Source organism: Eretmochelys imbricata, chromosome 2 (assembly GCF_965152235.1).
Source record: "Eretmochelys imbricata isolate rEreImb1 chromosome 2, rEreImb1.hap1, whole genome shotgun sequence".
NCBI lineage: Eukaryota > Metazoa > Chordata > Testudines > Cheloniidae > Eretmochelys > Eretmochelys imbricata.
This window is the reverse complement of record NC_135573.1, coordinates 24,250,877-24,272,036: the sequence shown is the minus strand read 5'-3', so window position 1 is coordinate 24,272,036 and position 21,160 is coordinate 24,250,877. Positions and strand designations below refer to the sequence as shown.

General features: G+C 43.7%; 1 protein-coding gene across 1 annotated transcript in view; it reads right to left on the bottom strand.

Annotated features, from left to right (window-relative positions):
- The window catches only part of SNTB1 (syntrophin beta 1), a 177,869-nt gene that overhangs the window by 98,229 nt on the left and 58,480 nt on the right, over nucleotides 1-21,160 (bottom strand). The window contains exon 3 of the mRNA XM_077809846.1: nucleotides 1,316-1,532. Within this exon, the coding sequence (XP_077665972.1) occupies nucleotides 1,316-1,532 (217 nt within the window). The remainder of the gene's footprint in view (nucleotides 1-1,315; nucleotides 1,533-21,160) is intronic.

Below are 21,160 nucleotides of genomic sequence, written 5' to 3'. Positions count from 1 at the left end.
CTACACACTGTAGCAATGACAGCTTGCAATAGTGATTTGGGTTGTTACTGCAGAAAACTGGACTACTCTTTTATAAGGGTTGACTACCACTAACCTTGCCAATAGCCCTTTGATGAGTTGGGGACCAGGAAAGGAAGCAAACCATAACAGCAATATGCACAAAAAAGGAAGAAAGAAAAAAAAAACCTAAAAGAACGACAGAACTAGAAGTGGACAGGAGAGGTAGAGAAAATGAAAAGAAAATAGCCAAAATATTGGAAGGGAGCATGCATCCTTCAAACTGTCATGAGGGATGGGAGTGTCTCCAGCAAAAACCAAAAGCATGGGGAATCATTGCCTTCCACAAACCCCACCTCCTCATTCCACATGAAAAGCTAACTCTGAAAATGTAACTTTCAGTCCCTCCGATGCGTAAATGCTGAGAATCAAAAGAGTTCCCAGCAGCTTCTTTAAAAGCTTGTGTGCTAGAAAAGAACAAAAAGCCCATTGTTTGGATGGAAGAATCAGTCTCTATTTCCACCCCCTCACTGACTCTGTTGGTTCTTTTTGTTAGCAGCTGTTAAAATAGACGATAATGGAGCATGCTGGTGTGATGCAGCTGTTCCACATGTTATAAATAAGGGCCAGTAAGCTTATCTTATTTTTAGCATCGTGAAAAAATTTAAAAAGCCACAGAAAATCCCCATTTATTTTCTCAAATGTAACCTCTCTCACTCTCCCCTTCAATAGTCAGAGTTGCATTTAATGGACAAGACAATTAGGCTACTCAAAAAAAAAAAAAAAAGCAACTTTGTTCCTTCTTGTCTGATCTTATTTATCTGATGCTGCTATTAGTGAGTGGGGATTGAAGAAAATCATACAACTGTGCGAACAGCAAAGTGTTAATTTGTGTATTTCTTTTGAAAAATATTTGATTGTGCCACCAGAGCCTTTTTCCAGTACATTCCCCAAGGCTGATGAATGTGTATTTACCACAGCAATCTCATAGGTGTTATAAAATGCTTTGTTGTGAAGTGTTTGCAAAACACTTTGAGATTCTCACATGGAAGGAGCTTTGCAAAAGCCAAGGGCCAGATTATTATCTCAGTTCAATAGAGTTATAATCCAGAAGTATTCAGAGTAGCAGCCGTGTTAGTCTGTATCCACAAAAAGAAAAGGAGGACTTATAGCACTTTAGAGACTAACGTAACAAAGAATCTGATTCTCAGTGTTATCAGCCACAATACTCAAGCTGTATAGTTAACAGCTCTAAGATGAATAATAGAATAATATGTTTGAATGCATAAAATTAGGCCAAGACAAAGCCATAGCTTACCTGTTTTCAGGATCTGACACCGCCATGTTGCGTGTCACATAGCACATTTTGAGTGGAATTGTTTTTCTGTCTCTGTGGATGCTGAGAGAAAGCTGCGACAGTGGGTCAGAGGATACACCTCCCAACCGTGGAGATTCAGGTGGAGGTGTTTCCCACCCAATTTCTGAAACTGGAGAACCTTTCTTCACATACGGGGTTGCTTCTCGCATGTACTTCACTATAAAAAAAAACAAAAAAACAAATAACACTCAATAGATGCTTAGCTCCAATGTGAATTCTAACAATTATGATTATTTATTGTTTCTATTGGGCCAGCGTCATTGTGCTAGATGCTTTACAACCCCATAGGAAAATATGGATCCCACCCTGAATAATTTACAATCTACTTCAAAATGACACAATAAGTTGGTCTGGGGCTGGGAGAAGGAGAACAGAGGTAACAGTGAGAAGACTAGGTAGATTCACAGAGGGACCATTATGATCATATAATCAGATCTGCATAACACCAGTCATAGAACCTCATCCCATAATTTCCATATCAAGCCCATAACTTTTTTTGCACTATAGCATCTCTTTTTAAAAAATAATCCAGCCTTGATTTAAAGGCATCCAGTCTGTCTTGACTTAACGACTTCAATCCCCTACACCCCTAGGTAAATTGTTGCTATGGTTAACTACCCTCACTATTGAAAATTTGCACCTTATTTCTGGTATGAATGTGCAGTGTGGTTGTAGCCATGTCAGTCCCAGGATTTTAGAGAGACAAGGTGGGTGAAGTAGACCCAAAGAGGAGCTCTGTGTAAACTTGAAAGCTTGTGTCTCTCACCAACAGCAGTCCGTTCAATAAAAGACACTACCTCACCCACCTAGTCTGAATTTGTCTAGTTTCAGTTTCCAATCACGAGATCTCATCACACCCTTTTTCACATTAGATAAGAGAGCTGTCTACCAGGCCTCTCTTCCCAATGTAGGTACTTGTAGACCATGATCAAGTCACCTTTTCACCTTTGTGATGATTTGGAGAGATGTCTGTATAACCTATGAATTCTGGGTGATACAGTGCTATGAAATAGCATCATGAAATTCCTGTCTTTTTGAATGTGAAATTCCACCCTGGTTGGCATGGGCTGTACCACATCCTCCTAGGACAGACAATGGGGTGGCACTCAGAATTCAGTTGCAAACACCTTGGAACAATGAGTGAGCGAGAGCCTAGGAAAATCAGACCTGTGGCTATGTCTACACTACCATTTATGTTGATATAACTTAGGTCAGTCAGGGTTGTGAATAAGCCACCTCCCTGAGCAACATAAGTTATATTGACCTAAGCACCGGTGTGGACAGTGCTACGTCAGCAGGAGAACAATGCAGCTGCGCCACTGTAAGCTCTCTAGTGTAGCCATAGCCATGGTTTACACTACAAATGATTTTACGAATAATGAACGACATAAGTTACACCGACCTAAGTGCTGGTGTAAATAGCGCTCTCTCTCCTGCTGACACAGCTACTGCCTCTCACGGAGGCAGGAGTTATTAAGCCAACGAGAGAACTCTCTCTCAGCAGCTTTGAGCGTCTTCACCAGAAGTGCTCCAGCAGCGTAGCTGCATCGGTGCAGCTGAGTCGCTGTAGTGTAAACATAAGCTATGTCTTTACTACCACTTTTGTCGGTATAACTTCGGTTGTTCAGGGGTGTGAAAAAAACAATTTTCCAAGTGTAGATGTGGCCCAGGTATTTTTTTTTAAATGGATTATTTTCAAGCTAGAGTTTTTCAAACTACCTATTGAAAATAAGTTCCAATAGGTTACTAAACTGTGTGCTGGTGATGTACCAGCACTTGGCAGCCAAAAGAAACTTTGGGACCAATAATGCAGCTATTGCATGCGTGCAATTCCCACGCTCTTCAACGGGAGCGATGTGCATAGGGAAGCAATAGGAATGGGCCCTCTAAAATTAAGAAACGAAGAGAGGGGAAAAAACTGAAGTTTGAGTCAGACCTTTGGATCGAAATCTAAACATGAAGCAGAAACATTGAAATGTGCATTTAATTCCCAAGACACTGGGAACTAAAGCAAAGACTGTTCCCTTCCCCGTGCCAAGTGAGTTTCCATGCAATGTAATGGTGACATCATGACAAGCTGCTGCACTATTTCAGAAGCCTCTGTGAAAAGACTGAGTGGAAATGTATTACCAGGAGAAGGGGGTAGAAAAACAATATGCTTTCCAGGGATCCAAGTATCAAACACAATGCATTCTCTCTCACCCTCCCCACTCTCACTCACTTGCTCATTTTCACCAGGCTGGGGCAGGAGGTTGGGGTGCGAGGAGGTGAGGGCTCTGAGGTGGGGCCAGAGATGATGGGTTTGGGTGCAGGAGAGGGCTCCAGGCTGGGGCAGAGGGGGTACAGGAGGGGGTGAGGGCTCTGGGCTGGGAGTGCAGGCTTCGGGGTGGGGCCAGAAATGAGGGATTCAGGGTGCGGGAGGGGGATCTGGGCTGGGGCACAGGGTTGGGGTGTGTGTGTGGGGGGTGACGATTCTGGCTGGAGGGTGCAGGCTTTGAGGCAGGGCTGAGGTTTGGGGTGCAGAAGGGGGCTCCAGGCTGGGGCCAATGAGTTCAGAGTGCAAGAGGGGGCTAAGGGCTGAGGCAGGGGGTTGGGGCACGAAAGGCAGTTTGGGGTACAGGCTCCAGGTGGCGCTTACCTCAGGCAGCTCCCAGGAAGCAGCGACATCTCCCTCCGGCTCCTACGTGGAGGCACGACCATGTGGCTCTTTGCGCTGCCCGCACCTGCAGGCGCTGCCCCCTCAGCTCCCATTGGCCATGGATCCTGGCCAATGAGAGTTCTGAGCTGGCACTGGGAGTGGGGGCAGCGCGCAGAGCCACTGTGGCCATCCCTCCACCTAGGAACCAGAGGGAGATGCCGGCAGGTTCCTGGGAGCCGTGCGGAGCTGGAGAGGGAGCCTGCCTGCACCACCAACCAGACTTTTTACAGCCCAGTCAGTGGTGCTGACCAGAGCCACCAGGGTCCCTTTTTGCCCAGATGTTCCGATGAAAAACTGGACGCCTGTCAACCCTAATTAAAAGAGAAGCAGCTACAGAAAGCACTGAGTTTTGGTTTTTGTTTTTTTTTTCAACTCTAAGGTCTATAATGAACCAAAACCAAAAATACATGATAAAAAGGAATAGGAAAAGCCATTGAATAGTACACAAGATCAGCTGTAATCCTGAAGTATTAAAATCTCATTCATTTTATAGTTTTTCTTTAAAATGAGTGTGTATTCATAATACAAAATTTAATCTGCAGGGACTGAAAAAACTACTGATTACATAACTATGTAATGGCGGTAACGGTGTATTGGTAGACTAATTGCAGTATAAAATGGTCTAAACTCATCCACTTGGTACTACAACCCAGCTCCTGAGAGCCTTGTAGTCTGTACTAATTAGTAATCATGCCCTTTTGCTGCACTGCAAAATAACAACTGTGGTCAAGCAATTAAAATTCCAATCTGCAGAACCAACCCCTCCCCTCTCCTTCTGTGCATCCTTCCCCTCCCCCCCCCCGCAAAAGAAAGGTAGAAATGGCAGTCAAATGAATTAATCCACTGACATAAATTCAAATACGTTTTTGTTGTTGTTTATAATTTGGAAGGCAGGCAATGAAGCTTCCAAAAAAAGCACTTAATTAATGCACAATTCTGCCAAGTCCCAGGTCCCCACAATTAAGTTTTTGTAGCTTTCCACAGATGACAAAAGAAAGCATGCCTCTTATATCTTATGAGGGAAATACTACAGGCAAATCTTGTCAAGTCTTCTACCAGACACAATAGTGAAGAATCTGGAACTTCCATGGACACATTCAAATTGTTTTGCTTAAAAACCAAAAGAAAAGCCTTCAGTAAATCTTCATTACCACGGAGGCATGGTCAGGAAGTGGAGGTTCTCAATATGAAACTGAAAGGAACAGCGTACCCTTATCAGCTCAAAGAGAAAGGATCAAGACTTTACCTTGCAGGGAAAGACAGAGGCAGTGGTGAGCTGGAGCCAGTTCACATCGGTTTGCTAGAACCAGTTGTTAAATTTAGAAGCCCTTTTAGAATTGGTTGTTCCACGAGGGACAACCGGTTCTAAAAGGGCTTCTAAATTTAACTGGCCAAATTTATTAACCGGCCTTAGGCACTGACTCCATGGGTGCCCAAAGGGAAAATATGGTGGGTGCACAGCACCCACCGGCAGCTCCCCGCCCCACCCCTGGCCCCAGCTCACCTCCGCCTCCTCCCCTGAACGCGCCGCCCCGCTCTGCTTCTCCCGCCCCTGCAGGCTTCCCGCAAATCAGCTGTTCGCGCGGGAAGCTGGGGCAGGCTGAGAAGCAGGCAGCAGCTTCGCACTCAGGCCCAGGGAGGCGGAGGTGAGCTGGGGCAGGGAGGCGCGAGGAGGGCCGCCCACGCCGCAATAGGTAACCCGGGGGGGGGCGCAGCCTGAGTGGGAAGCTGCCGCCTGCTTCTCAGCCCTCCCTGGCTTCCCGTCAAACAACTGATTTGCGGGAAGCCGGGGGGGGGGGGGGGGGGAGGAGGGAGGGCACGGAGAAGCAGAGCGGGGCGGCGCATTCAAGGGAGGAGGCGGAGCGGAGGTGAGGTGAGCTGGGGCCGGGCGCGGGGCAGGGAGCTGCCAGCGGGTGCTCTGCACCCACCAAATTTTTCCCATGGGTGCTCCAGCCCCAGAGCACCCATGGAGTCAGCACCTAAGACGCCACTTTTGATGTGATCAGTGGGGGGAGCAGCCGCTTCCCCTGCTCCCCCCCAGCTATACTCCCCTGCCCCTAGGAGCCAGAGGCACCTGCCAGATGCTTCCTGGTAGCTGCTCCAGGTAAGTACCGCCAGGACTCCCCACCTCGCCCCCTGGCAGGTCCCTCTGGCTCTTAGGGGTGGGGTGGGTACCCACAATGGTGGTCCACGAGACCCTCCTGCCCAGTTCTGGGGGCAGTCAGGGGACAGGGGTGGGCAACGACCGCCTCGTGGGGTGAGGAGGGAACTGGCAGCTCATCACTGGACAGAGGCCATGCAATCTGTGTGCATTCTCTTAAAGAATTCTTTGTTGATTGCCTACTGCATTGGCTGCTTGGTAAACAAAAAATACAACCAAAAAGACTGTTTTCAAAGTTGTGCAAATGCTAATGAAAAAATTCATCCAGACAAGAAACTTCATTGAAAACAGTCATTCAAACTTTCCCTGTAGCCCGTTTCCAGATGGAAACTTTTTCCTTATTTTAGCCTCTCTCAGGATGAAAATTAGCTCTGTGCAGAGGACCTATGCAAGCCCCTCGTACCAATTAAGACCCACGTCAGCCTTGCATTCAGGGCCAAACCTTGATACAATGGAAGCCCACGAGGGCTGAATCCAGTGAGACCAGTATTTGGCCTTCTGGGGTTAAGTGGTGTTAAGGGCATTATTTAGGCTCTGTGCACGGGAATGGTGTTCCCCCTTTATGACACAGACCTTACCACAGGTGATATGGCACATAAAGAAGGGGTGCGGGAAATCATACAATTCTGACAAAGCAGCTATGCTGGATGCTCCCGATAACCATGGAAAAGACCTAGTACAAGAGAACCATATGAATGGTCTTCATAGAGCCTGCCAGTAGGAAAGGAGAGAGGAGAATGCAAACTCACACCACCGAAGTAGCAGAATGGAGAAGAGATGAGGGCCACCTAATCTAATGCTACTCCAGGCAGTGCCAACCATCCACAGTGACACAAGCGTTGGCAGACAGATGTTGTAGGAAAACTTGAGAAGAGGGAGATCAGCTGAACAATTTGATTATTCAACAGGGACATGGCCTTTGCTTTACAGAAATGTCATATACTAGGATTTCAAATGCAGCAGGTTCAGCATGTTACCAAGACAGTTTCAGAACAATTCAAAATTAAATATCTTAACAAGTTATTTTCTGTGACACTTTTCCCTGTAACACACACAGGACCAAATTCGGTTCATAGCTACCCCAGTGTAACTCCAGCATTATCTTAGGTTGCAGCCAATGGAGTTACTACGGAATGACACTGGTGTAACTGTGAGAAGGATCAGGACCATAGGGTCAATTTTTGCTCTCATTTACATCAGGACAGCATAAGTATCAATGACTGCAGAGTTTGTCTCTGGTTTCAATGCTCAGACCAAAGATCAAATGCTCAGTTAAATCTGTGCCAATGCACAGAGGTAAACTGACGGGAGAATCTGGCCCTAAACAGCTATCGGTGCTGTTATCAAAATAATCATGAGGAAAATGCATGCTCATCATTTACTCTAGGAAAAAAAGTAAAATTATGGTTTCTATGATAGGGTCACAGGAAATAGTTTTAATCACTTCTATACTGAAATGGAGAAATCAGAGCCAGTATTACTGTACATTTGTGGGTGTTAAGTTTCCATCCACTTTCCTACAGAAACAACACCTGTTCTCATGATCAAAGAAAGCCACCTCAAGTATTTATTACCGTTGCTGAGTGCCAAAAGGTTCTGAAATATACTAAACCTCTTGATCTGTCAACAGCCTTAGGTCTCTGTTAGACATTTTACAAATTAGAAAAGTTTAACATGTTGAGAGAATACAAATGCCCTCTACACTCTCTTGCACACAGAAAAATTAGAACTGGGCAAAGAGTTCCATTTACTGTTTTCTGTCTTTCTTAAATGAATTCAGCTGAACTCTGCATGCCCTGCTTCAGCTCTTAAAGAGACATGGTTTGTGGGCACAAATTGTGACCAACCGTTTTTTAAAATCTGTGTAATTCCTTCTATGTATGCTTGTATTGTATTCTATTTTATTTGAAACAGAGGAGTCAGTGCTCTTTAAGGAAAAAATAATCAGTGTCTTCAACTAAGTACTCATGAACAACCATACAGGACACCTGAGCTATGATACATAGATGATGGGGCAAAAAGTTCAGATAGATTCCGGACACAGACAGCTAGATAGAATTTTATTTAAATGGTGTGGAGGAGGGAACTGAGGCCAGAAACTTCTTGGAAAGGAACCAGATTTTAGCTTCAAACTTCCAATGTTCCATTATAAATGGGGAGGGTGAACAATTTTTTAAAATTATTAAGAATGTTTTGACTGTATCCTTTTAAATAAACAGCCACCTTTATGACAAACTCTGGTGGCGGTGGCAGGCTGTGATGCTTCGTAACAGTCACACCCAGAATTGAACACTGGTCTATTCACATCCTGGATGCAATCACTGATTTTTCAATGGCTCAGAGAACCTCCTTGCAAATTTCATATGTTCTCACAGCTAGCTACCTATTAAAAATGTTAACACATCCAAAGGGACTTTCCCTCCTGATCCTTCAATTTACTATATTTATTTTCAGCCTCCAAGTTTCTTCTTCAAACAATCGTTGCTGCCCAGTTCAGTTTTACATTCTATCGTGAGCTGTGACTTCTGATAAATCTATAAATTCTACTGTCAAGTTTCCATACATAGTTGATTCCTCTCTCTTTTTTCGTAGGGTTGTGCTTTCCCTAAATAAAGTAACAAAACAATACATCTTCATATATTTTTCATTAAAAAAATGTAAGTTTTTTTTGGTAAATATTCCACAAAACCTAAAAGTATAATGCTAAGTTTAAAAAGTGAACACTCATTGTCGCTTAGAACCTGATATAAAAGACAACATGGGCTCTGCCCTGAAAAGCTCACAGTCTAATACACAGCAAATCAACAGTGAGCAGTGAAAAAGTACAACATACAAGCTAAGTAAACGGGTGGTCATTGGCCACATCCTGATAACTTAAAAATAAAGATATGTTGACTATAGCCAAAGTACTGCAGAGCCTTGCCATGAATCAGCCAGTTAATTTCTTAAGTGTCCATTCTAAGAAAAACAATGTTTGCATACACAGAACATATCTCTTACTATATGTGTATATGACAGTGTAAACTCTGTAACTGGAACTGTGTGAATCTTTCATACTGAAAGATCGGTATTATCGATAATACTTGGCTGCACTTTGATTTTCTCCAAAGAGGCCTACATTTTTTTTAAGGTGGATTTGCACTTGGTCACATGGTAAGCCATCTATGCCAAACCCCTGCAAATCCACAAACAATATGACATGAGACACTATCATGGCACATGCAACAAACTACAAATTTTCTTCAGTAGCCTAATACAGTACTTACATTTGCCTGGGCTTTCTCCTCTTCACAATGCGAAGCATTCTTCACCAATACTCTTAAAAGTAAGGTTGGTATTTAAAATAGTTTATCTAAACTTCAGAAATGAAGTCAAAGCTTCTTATGTGCCTTACAAGTGTGCTGATTTTTCTTCTGTTAGTTCGTATAGCTCCCTCTCCAATCATCCATACTCTCAGATAAAATTCAAGGTGTCTGATGTTGCCTGTACACTAGGGATCGGCAACCTTTCAGAAGTGGTGTGCCAAGTCTTCATTTATTCACTCTAATTTAAAGTTTCGCGTGCCAGTAATACATTCTAAAGTTTTTGGAAGGTCTCTCTCTATAAGTCTATAATATATAACTAAACTATTGCTATCTGTAAAGTAAATAAGGTTTTTAAAATGTTTAAGAAGCTTCATTTAAAATTAAATTAAAATTCAGAGCCCCCCGGAACCGGTGGCCAGGACCCGGGCAGTGTGAGTGCCACTGAAAATCCGCTCGCGTGCCGCCTTTGGCACGGGTGCCATAGGTTGCCTACCCCTGCTGTACACTATAATTTTCTATTTACATGAGTACGCTCAAGTGTCAGAACAAGTATTTCAACCTCTAGCAATTATGTGAAGATACATAAGGGCATTATGTTTTTGGAACATGCCATTATTTCAGCAGTCACACAAATCATGAAATAATGCAGAATAGACCGGAATTGGCACACATCAAGGGAAGTTATTACACTGGGTATTATAATACCTGTTTTACAGCTGGCTAAACTGACACAGACAAATTAAATGACTTCTTCAAAGTCCCATAATAAATCAATGACCAGGTTTGGAACAAAACACATATTGGTGCCAACTCTCACTCCCCTGCTCCACCCAGGATTCAATTTTCAGTTAGTCTGATCCTCTGCTCCCCATATTCTGTGGCAATTGGGGCTTCCCCAGCCTTTGGTGTGAATCAGAGCAGTCTCAAGGCTGCTCCAACTTATGCTCTGCCTCTAAAGGCTCCCCCTCCCCCAATGGACCCTGGGAAGTAGAGAATAAAAGTAGCATTATGTACTCTCAATTCACCTCTTCCCTTCCCTCACCTTCTCCTCCTGTCATCATACATTCCATACGGTTGGCAAAAAAGCTCCTATATCAGCTCCGTGCTGCCTGAGAAGGCCCTGTGCAGGAGTTATTCTCAGGAGGCAGTTTCTTCCCCCTTTGTAGATTTCTGCTGCCAGAACAGCATCCAGGGACCACAGGGAAGTGAGAACTGGACCCACAATACATAATAACCTTTATCTAAAAAGATCCAGATGTACTTTAGGGACACTCCATACTACGTGCTGGTAACAGCACATAGGAATCACTTCTCCCATCAGTGAATTGCAACCATCTTAGGGATGTCACGCTGCAGCTGTTTAACAGAGCACCCACAATAACAGGATAATGGTTAGGGCAGGAAGAGCATAAGTGCTTATCCAACTGGAAGTATGGGGAAATTTGCACAGAAATCTTGAGATTTTTGATGCAGATAGGAGAATAGGAAATGCCAAAAAGGGGGAGGAACCACACCTGATATCTAGGCCCATCGTCCTGGGGCTACATTCATTGTGTAATTATGGGATAGCATGGCACCCACAATTTGACTTGGCTTGGCTTGGGATGAATGGGCATGCAGTCCTTTGCTGTGTGATGGAAGAGGACAAATCTATGTGCAGATTGAGAACCCTCCGTTTGACATTACAGATCCTGCTCAAAGTGGCTGCATGCAAGGAGGACCGGGAAGGGAAAAGCTGAACCCAGTTCTAACCTTGCTTAGCTCGACCACTGAAGCTCAAGGCTTGTCATGGGGAGACCTACAACAAAGCATGGAAGAAGGAGACAGCTCCTGAAAACAGCCCTCAGTTCAGTCCCTTCCTCCCCTAGCACTTCAGCCAATGAGGCTAGTTGCTGAGCCTCTGCAAGAAGGGATGGGCCTTACTCCACATCATCACTCAATGGCAAGCAGGAATCACAGACGCACAAGGTGGAGAGAGGAAGAGAAGAAGCAACAACACAAGGAGGAGATGGAAACGCCAAGACAACCCCAGGACTGGAAAAGGAGGAGAGATGGAAGAAACAGAAAAAATATGGCTTTTGTGTTTAAGGCTGGGATTCTATTTGAATCACTTTCCTTCCTCCCGGGGATTATTGTTTCCAATATACAGAAACAGCAAAGCTCCAACAACAAACTAGAAGAATTAACTTAAAACATCGACCAGAGAACCACAATAAGCACAGGACTTTTTTGAACAGGGAAATTTCTCAGAAATGCAACAGCTGAACAAACTGCTACTGAAACCCGACTCCACATTCACAGAACCATGACATCGTCCACTAGTCACTACAAACCACACCAATCAGCTAAAGATCTCTTTTTAACAGCAATATAACTTTCCCATCTATATCCCTGATGAGTCACAAGCTATAGGACCTTAAACTTGTCACTGATCCAGGACTGAAGATTGCCCTCCTGGTCCGCCAGGCACCATAACTTTAGGGAAAAAACATCACAGCTGGGGGAAAGAAGGAACTATTTTTATAGCAGGTTTATCATTTTTAAATAGTATTGTGAAGTTTCTCTGAGGTATGGCATGCTACAATAGGCCTGATCCTGTTACATCCTGAGTATTTCCTACAATGAACTAAGCCCTTTAGTCAATGGGATCTGGCCTTAAATCCCATTCAAGAAGAAGGCAAATCTACCCTTTGCATTTAACATGTAGCTTTAAAGATAACTTTGGGGGGGGGGGGCGGAGGGGGAGGAGGGGATGTCAAGCCCTTCACCATAGTATACACCACTTATTTCACAGATGTCCCTGCAGTTATCCTGTAAATATAATCGTGTTTCAGAGGACACTTAATCCTCCCAGAAAACGGACAAGGGTTTCCTGTCTTTACACAATCTCATTAATCCTCAATTTACTGACAAGAAAATTCTTCCATCCACCCAGGCTTTTACTCAGAATTTTCCGGCACTGTTCAGTTGTTAATGCCAACATGTTCACCCAGTTTCTCCATAGGACAAGGCAGATATAGTTTGCCCGTAGCAGCTGCTGAGCAGTGAGTGCAATTGACTTGGCATATCAAGACAGATTTTTTCCACTGACCACAAATGCCAATTCAGAGTGTCCCAGGTCAGGTCAGAATCAGGTTAAAACAATAAAACATATTGTTTTTCACAGGCAGCTAAAAATGCTTGTCAGACATGTTTTTGGTCAGCTTCAGCACAGGAGGTTGATAATAGTCAGGCAGGGATTTTCAAACCGGGGGTAGTGATCCCTCAGGGGGTCATGAGGTTACTACGTGGAGGCCGTGAGCTCTTGGCCTCCACCCCTAAACCCCCGCTTTGCCTCCAACATTTATAATAGTGTAAAATATAAAAAAAAGTTTTTAATTCATAATGGGGGGGGGGTCACACTGAGAGGCTTGCTGTGTGAAAGGGGTCAGCAATACACAAGTTTGAGAACCACTGAGTTAGAGGCTGCACGTGATACAAGAAAACAGACCACTTTTTCTTGGCTGAGTCACTAAGGCCTGGTCTACGCCTAAAAATTAGATCATTCTAGTTACATCGCTCAGGGTGCAAAGTTTTTCACAGCCCTGTGCAATATAGTTAGGTCAACCTAATCCTGAAAACATTTTGGAATGGAATTCTTCCAGCCACCTAGCTACCAGCTCTCGGAGAGATGGATTAACTACATCAACAGGAAAAAACCCTCCCATCGATGTAGGGAGCATCTTCCTCTACAGTAGAGCTCAAGGGTGCAGCTGTGCTGTTGTAGTGCAGACATATCCTGAGTGTTGTAAGGAAAAGCACCTTTATCTATTTCAACACTTCACCAGCATACGACAGAGAAAAAACTGAATATTTTTAACCAAAAGCAGCTTCACAGCAGAAGGACATTAAACTCATTTGTATATCTGTTTACTTTTTGATTTAGTAATTGTAATGTATGCTATACTGGAGATGTGTCATTACAGACCTGGAGAAGCATTCATGGTACTTAACACAGTCTAATGGACCAAAATAAATATCTCCTTAAGTGAGGCTATATTGTAGTTCTTTCATCTTTGAAGCAAACCATTTCCCAAGCTCCATAAGAAGAATCAAACTCAGTTTGTTGAAGTCAAGGTAGTGATATTGTTTGGATGCATGTTAGAGGCTAGACTCTGACTTTAAAGATGCAGCCCTATGATAGTGGAACTGCATCAGGTATTGCTTGCATTCTACACCCATTTTAGATAGCTGGATCCTGCAGGAGTGGCAGGGGGTGGGAGAAAGAAGCTCACGGCATCTCCCCATTGTTTATCTGCACAGGGCTAGCCACAGTCTGACCACAAAAAGAAAAGGAGTACTTGTGGCACCTTAGAGACTAACCAATTATTTTTTTCAATTGGTTAGTCTCTAAGGTGCCACAAGTACTCCTTTTCTTTTTGCGAATACAGACTAACACGGCTGTTACTCTGAAGTCTGACAACAGACATCTAAAGGACAATATAAGCGCCTCTTTGTAGGACTTCGCTTTTTTTCCTTAAGGAACAAAAGGGGTTAAGGTCATACTAAAGTACTGCACAAACGCTGTGCCAGACAACCTCCTCTAAGAGCAGCACTGCTCTGAAAACCATATGTTTGCTGGCTAATCAAGATTAACAGCTTGTATGAGTCTAAAACTATTCACTATCATCAAAATATTCCTTTATTAAGTGTATAGCTGCAGAATATCCTCCAGATAAGTTTCCTTTACAGTTCTGTGTCCAGTTGCATTATCTTTACTAACCTCCTGAAATGTTAACAGCTCTGAAGCAACAGTTGTAACGGGGCACTGTATTACTTACCTGTAAACCCTAAAGAAAAGGATAACGATCCAGTTCAGAACACATGGAAATAGTACAAGGATTACCCTGAACCATGATACTATTCTAGACTTCTGTATTCTGGATGGAACCCAGACATAAACCCAACCTCAACTACAAACAACAACAAACTGCTATGGGAAATGGTGTCTGCTGGTGAAAATGAAAAAAAGCACGGTTGGATAATACAATGGCAAAATGTGTGTTGCATCCCCCTCAAATGACTGGTCCACAGAGGGGATAAAAGCCTACTTTGTCACCATCTAATGAAGGTACTCTTTAGCTCAAGTGATTGAGGTCTATGCTGCAGCGCTAAAGGTCTTAGGTTCAAAACCCTACTGACCACCCATGTGGAGAATTGTTGCAGTTGCAATGTATTTCCTTGTAACAAAGACAGACGTAGAAGGTGGCGTTTGTGAAAGGAAGCAAAGGAAATCAGAGAAGAGTTATGCAGTTGCTAGGATGCATCTGTAAGTAACTTGTGTGAGGGATTTTTACTGTTTGCACTTTCACACTGTATTCAGGGACCAATCGAGTTATAAAGCATTTCGGTGCCACTGCAGGGTTGGGAGATTTTAGCACTGGGGACCCTGTATCAATACTATTTAAGCTTACTTGTCCCAAGCTTTGTTTTTCAGTTTATTAGTCTTCATGTAGTTGCCATTCGGTATAAATAGCTCTAACGAAAAAGGAAAAGAGCTGCAAAGAAAAGCCTGCGTATATTTGTGTCTCAAGTCTTAGAGATAAATTTGCTAAGAAAGAAAACAAAACTTGCAACACAAAAGAAGAGTGAAAAAAAGACCCTATATGTGCTTGTTTGTTGTTATACTAATAGATCTTCTCCATGCTCCAGTGCAGGAGCACCTTTTACAGAAGGGGCTGAAAGCACATCTTTACCAGCCATATACAGACTTTGGGACAGAAAACAGTGACAGCTATGTGCTTGAGGCTTATCTGCTTCATTTAGTTCAAGAGCAAATCTGTTGCCACATTACACAGAGCGCAATCAGATGATATCACTTGTTAATTTCTTATAGAAGACAATAGATTCATAAATTACAAGGTCAAAGGGGACCACTGATCATCTAGTCTAATTATTTTTTGTCAAGGTCCAGACTCCAGAGAAAATAATACAAAAACAACAACAACAAGTAAATAAAAAAGATTTTGCGGTCTGTTCAAAAGCATCTGGTGGTCCAGATCTGGCCTGCAGTCCACCTACCCCGATCTAGTCCGACCTCTTGTTTAAACACAGGCATTAGGAATTCCTTGAATTAATTCCTGTTTGAAGTAGAACATTTCTTTTAGAAAGACACTTTAGAAAGACACTTAATCTTGATTTAAAAATTTCAGTGATGAAGAATCCACTGCAACCCTTGGTAAGTTGTTCCAACGGTTAATTACCCTCACAGTATTGTATAATTCTAATTTATTAATCAAGATGTCATTTGGTACCAAGTCAAGTGCCTTACAGAAGTCTAAATATATTACATCAACGCTATTACCTTTATCAATCAAACTTGTAATCTCATTTACACATACACACACACCCACACACATTAATTATATTATATTGTATTAATTATAGATAAAGTTAGTTTGACAAAATCTGTTATCCATAAACCCATGTGCTTGGCATTAATTCTTTACTGATCAAGTCCCATATCAGCGATCACACTATTTTGCCTGGGATCAATGTCAGGCTGACAGGACTATAATTACTTAGGTCATCCCATTAACCCTTTTAAAATATTGGCACATCATTAGCTTTCTTCCATTTCATGGAGCTTCCCCAGTGTTCCAAGACTTACTGAAAATCAACATTAATGGTCCAGAGCTTCTCAGCCAACTCTTTCAAAACCCCTGAATGTAAGAAATGAAGATCTGCTGATTTTAAAATGTCTAAGTTAGTGTTCGAATGGAAAGTATTTCATCATATGATATGTCATCATTCACTTTTTCCCTAAATAAAGAACATTTATTGAACACTTCTGCCTTTTTTGCATTGTTATTGATAATTTTACCATTTCCATCTGTTAATGGAACAATACCATTGCTAGGATGCTGACATGCTCTCAGCCCCCCCCAAAACCCACTCTCTCTCCCTCCACATACACACAACACAGTCCCCGTGACACTCACCCCAGCCCCTACATTTGAAAAGCACGTTGCAGCCACTTGCACGCTGGATAGCTATCACAATGCACTGCTCTTTGTGGTGTCGCAAGAGCTGCTAATGTGGCCACACCAGTGCGCGTACAGCTGAGAGCGTGAACACTCGGCAGCGTTTTCCCTGTTGTAGAGTGCTGGAAGTATAGCCATGCCCTTCGAGCATCTTCACCAGAAGCCGCTACAGAGGTGCAGCTGCACTGATGCAAGTTTGTAATGTAGACCTGCCCATAGTTTCCAAAGTTCATTGTCTTGCTCCTAAACAGGATAAATCCTGCTGTTTTTCCCCCTCTAATACCCACAATCTATTGATTAGTATTTTGATGAGACGGTAATTGGGTGTCCACTGTGAACCATACAATACTTCATTTGCACATGATCAGCCGGAGAAAGATAAATATCTCTTCCCCCTGCCTGATAGGCCTATATCTTTCACCTTTCAGAGACTTCCTTTAACTTCAGAGACCCAGAGAACATAACTGTAATATATATACAGAGCTCGTCACATATTTTCCATATACATGTCTCACAATGATTATGACGACAAGCGTGACACAGGCTTTTAATAGAGACCTTACATGACATTTTTGAAGGACTAGTAGATTCCAGATGCAGAGGCAAGAGCAGTGGAAGCGCCCTAAAAGTGGGGGGGCCACTGGCACCACCCCTTCCCTGAGACCTTGCCCCCCCCCACGCTGCCCCTTCACCCAGAACCCATGCCTCCACACCATCCCTTCCCCCAAGGCCCTGCCCCCTCCTCGCTCCTTTCAATTCCCCTCCCCCCTATCACTTTACTGCTGGTAAAAAGTGGAGGGCAGAGTCCCCCCCATGTTCCAGCACCCCTGAGCAGGGGCTCTCTGTAACCCTTGCATACTCCTGTGCCCTCTGCCAGTTGGCATCAAGATGTCCTTGGGGCACAGGGTTTTAGTACTATTATTTATAGCAGCATGGCATTCTAAGTAAATCAAAGCAGGATTTCTGCCCAAAATCTTAAAGGCCAGTTCCAATTCCTAATAAAGCCAGTTGAAAGATTTAACTTCAGTAGGAGTTGGCTCAGCTCCAATATTCAGATAAGAACAACAGGAGATGATAACCTGGAGCTCTGGGATGGAATTGGGAGAAAATATTATGGTCAAGCAATCACTTGGGCGACTAGCTGATGAACCCCAGCTCAAATGACTATTATTATTTGTGTTACCACAGCACCGGGGAGGGCGTGAATCACAGACCAGGAGCCCACGGTGCTAGACGCTGTGCAAACACAGTGCCTGCACCAAGGGACTTACAATCGATACTTTCCACAGTATGCATCCGATGAAGTGAGCTGTAGCTCACAAAAGCTTATGCTCAAATAAATTGGTTAGTCTCTTAGGTGCCACAAGTCCTCCTTTTCTTTTTGCACGTACTATGGCTTTGAAGCCAATGGCGGAGTTCCCATTGACTTCCATGGCACAGAGTCAGGCCCCTGTGGAGAACATCAAGAGCCACAATGTTAGTTAAATGTTTGCCGAGGTCCACAAGCTCAGGATGTTGTTCCTATGACTTTCCTCTCTACTCCCCACACCAGAAAGGCCATCAGAGTAAAGTAAACACTGCTCCGAAGAGATCAGTCACATGAAGCAAGATGACCTTTGGGCTTCTTGCCAAAGCAAGTGCACGCTCCAATTTTTAAAGGACAACTTTGAAACCCTAGATTTCAGCAAATGTCACAAACCGATAAACAATTTTAACATTTATAATATGCTCAGGATGCCCTCATTGCCGACCTTTCAAAACCCACCTCCCTAGTTCCTCCCTCTCCCTGAGGCAACAAAAGGCTGCAACAGAGAACTAGTGGCAGACAGATGGGCTTGCATTCTTCAGAAATGTTATTCTGTAACACCAGCCTGCTTGGTTTGTTCTCACATTTAAAAAGAAAATGTCATGAGCTAAGCTAAGCGATGATCTCAGCTATCTTATTCCTATTTATGATTGATATAGTATCACAGGTAAATTAGTGCATCACCGACAAAAAACAAACAAAAACAAAAAGACAGGCCTCTGTCCTGAGGAGCTTATAGTCAAAGAGCTAAATTAATCTTTGGTGTAACCCCACAGAATTCAAGTGTCCAATCCTGCTTCCTTAGAGATCAAAGTCCAAACCTCTATTGACTTCAATGGGAACAGGATCAGAGCCTAATCAATCTATTCACTGTACTCTGTACAGACCCCATATACTGCACCATCGGGATCAATCTATCCGTATTAGTGCTGTCAGGGGGTTACTGAGTCGGTAAATTACCCAGATAGGATTCTGATTTGCTCAGTCAACAAGACAAAGTTGGGGGACGTGGGTCGGGTTCGGTTGTTTGTATGTTTGTTTTTTTTAAGAGTTATTTTCACTCTGCTTATGTGAATGGTCAGAGGCACAACAGGGCATTCAGTTACTAAAAATTAGGTACTGAGAGGACTGAACAGTTGTATATGCTCTCTATTACACTAAGGGCTAGATTACACAGATGCATGTTAGGAAGCGCACAAAACACCTTTCACAGCTCATATAACTGGAATTAGTGCAGCCCACGCAGTGCAACTCCGTGGGACTTGGTCAGTTCCAAGGAGGCCTAAAACTACTATTGATTTGCACCAGACTAATTCTTTTGTACAATTTACTGTGGCCTGTACTAAGCTGTACTGCTGCATAGAGCCCCAATGGGCCATTCAAGCATCTTACCTGGCTATAAGAAAAGGAGTACTTGTGGCACCTTAGAGACTAACCAATTTATTTGAGCATGAGCTTTCGTGAGTGAGCTGTAGCTCACGAAAGCTCATGCTCAAATAAATTGGTTAGTCTCTAAGGTGCCACAAGTACTCCTTTTCTTTTTGCGAATACAGACTAACACGGCTGTTACTCTGTTACCTGGCTATACCTCCTTTCTCCTATTCATGACCCCTGTGCCTGCCAAAGGGAGAGGGGTTGGCTATCATAGTTACTGGGCTAACTGCATTTCTGATCGCTAGGCTCTTCAAGTGCACATCACTCAGGTTTCAGGCCTTGAGCTCTCATCACTCTTGTGGGAGAAGTGACGAAGGAGAGAGACTCTTGGGGGAGGTGGAAAGGGAAATCACATTCTCCCGTTCTCAAACTGGGCCCTAGGCTGCAGACGCAGGGGCTAACAGCAGACCTGGCTTATGTTCAGTACCTGCAGTTCTCTTCCCTCCAGGAGCAATGACATTGGTAACCAGTGACCAAACAACCTTCTTAAAGCAATGTATTTATTTTAACTGGGGTTCTCAAACTTCATTGCACTGCGACCCGCTTCTCACAACAAAAATTACTACACAACCCCAGGAGAAGGGACCGAAACCTGAGCCCACCGCCCAGTCAGGGTGGCCAAAGCCAAAGGGCTTCAAGCCTGCACAGTGGGGCTCCGGCTTCGACTTCAGCCCCAGACCCAAGCATGTGTAATGCCAGCCCCGGAGACCCCTTAAATTGAGTTCGCAACCCACTTTGGGGTCCTGACCCACAGTTTGAGAACCACTGAGAGCCAAAGCACTTAAGACAAAACAGATCTTAAAACAAATGAGCAGTCCGCATGGGTGCCTGCCTCTCTCTAAGGCTTACCATTCCCTGGAACTGGGGACAGCCCAGTTTCTTCAGACTCCGTCCACCAAGCCTTCCTCTGTGACAGCTGCCCTTGAAAGTGGTTTTTAACCGCTTAGTGTCCTCTTGATAGCTAGGCTCCCAGTACTGGCAAAACGAGACTTGGCACTTCTCTGGAGACACAATATAAGAGCTTTCTCCATTGTCTTTCAGTTGTCTGCCATTGTGTTAGCTCCCTGCTTGTATTTCTAACAGCCCTCTAATTAAGTTAGATTGATACACTCATACAGGAAACTGTAATAACCCCCAGATTTCTACAGGTTTCAGAGTAACAGCCGTGTTAGTCTGTATTCGCAAAAAGAAAAGGAGTACTTGTGGCACCTTAGAGACTAACCAATTTATTTGAGCATGAGCTTTCGTGAGCTACAGCTCACTTCATCGGATGCATACCGTGGAAACTGCAGAAGACATTATATACACACAGAGACCATGAAACAATACCTCCTCCCACCCCACTGTCCTGCTGGTAATAGCTTATCTAAAGTAATCATCAAGTTGGGCCATTTCCAGCACAAATCGGGCGGAGGGTGAGAAAACCTGGATTTGTGCTGGAAATGGCCCAACTTGATGATTACTTTAGATAAGCTATTACCAGCAGGACAGTGGGGTGGGAGGAGGTATTGTTTCATGGTCTCTGTGTGTATATAATGTCTTCTGCAGTTTCCACGGTATGCATCCGATGAAGTGAGCTGTAGCTCACGAAAGCTCATGCTCAAATAAATTGGTTAGTCTCTAAGGTGCCACAAGTACTCCTTTTCTTTTTGCAGATTTCTACAGTAACTTTACCTCACTGACCAGGTCACATGTAGTATTCATCCCATTACATACCATGTCGGTGTTCTTAGATTATTACATAGCAGCTCCACATCTGCCACAGTAGCACTGAGTCACTACAGGAGATCTGTACCACTCAAAGGTCCCCTTACATAGGGGAGATTCTTCTGGCACCTGCTAAGATGACTTTAGAACAC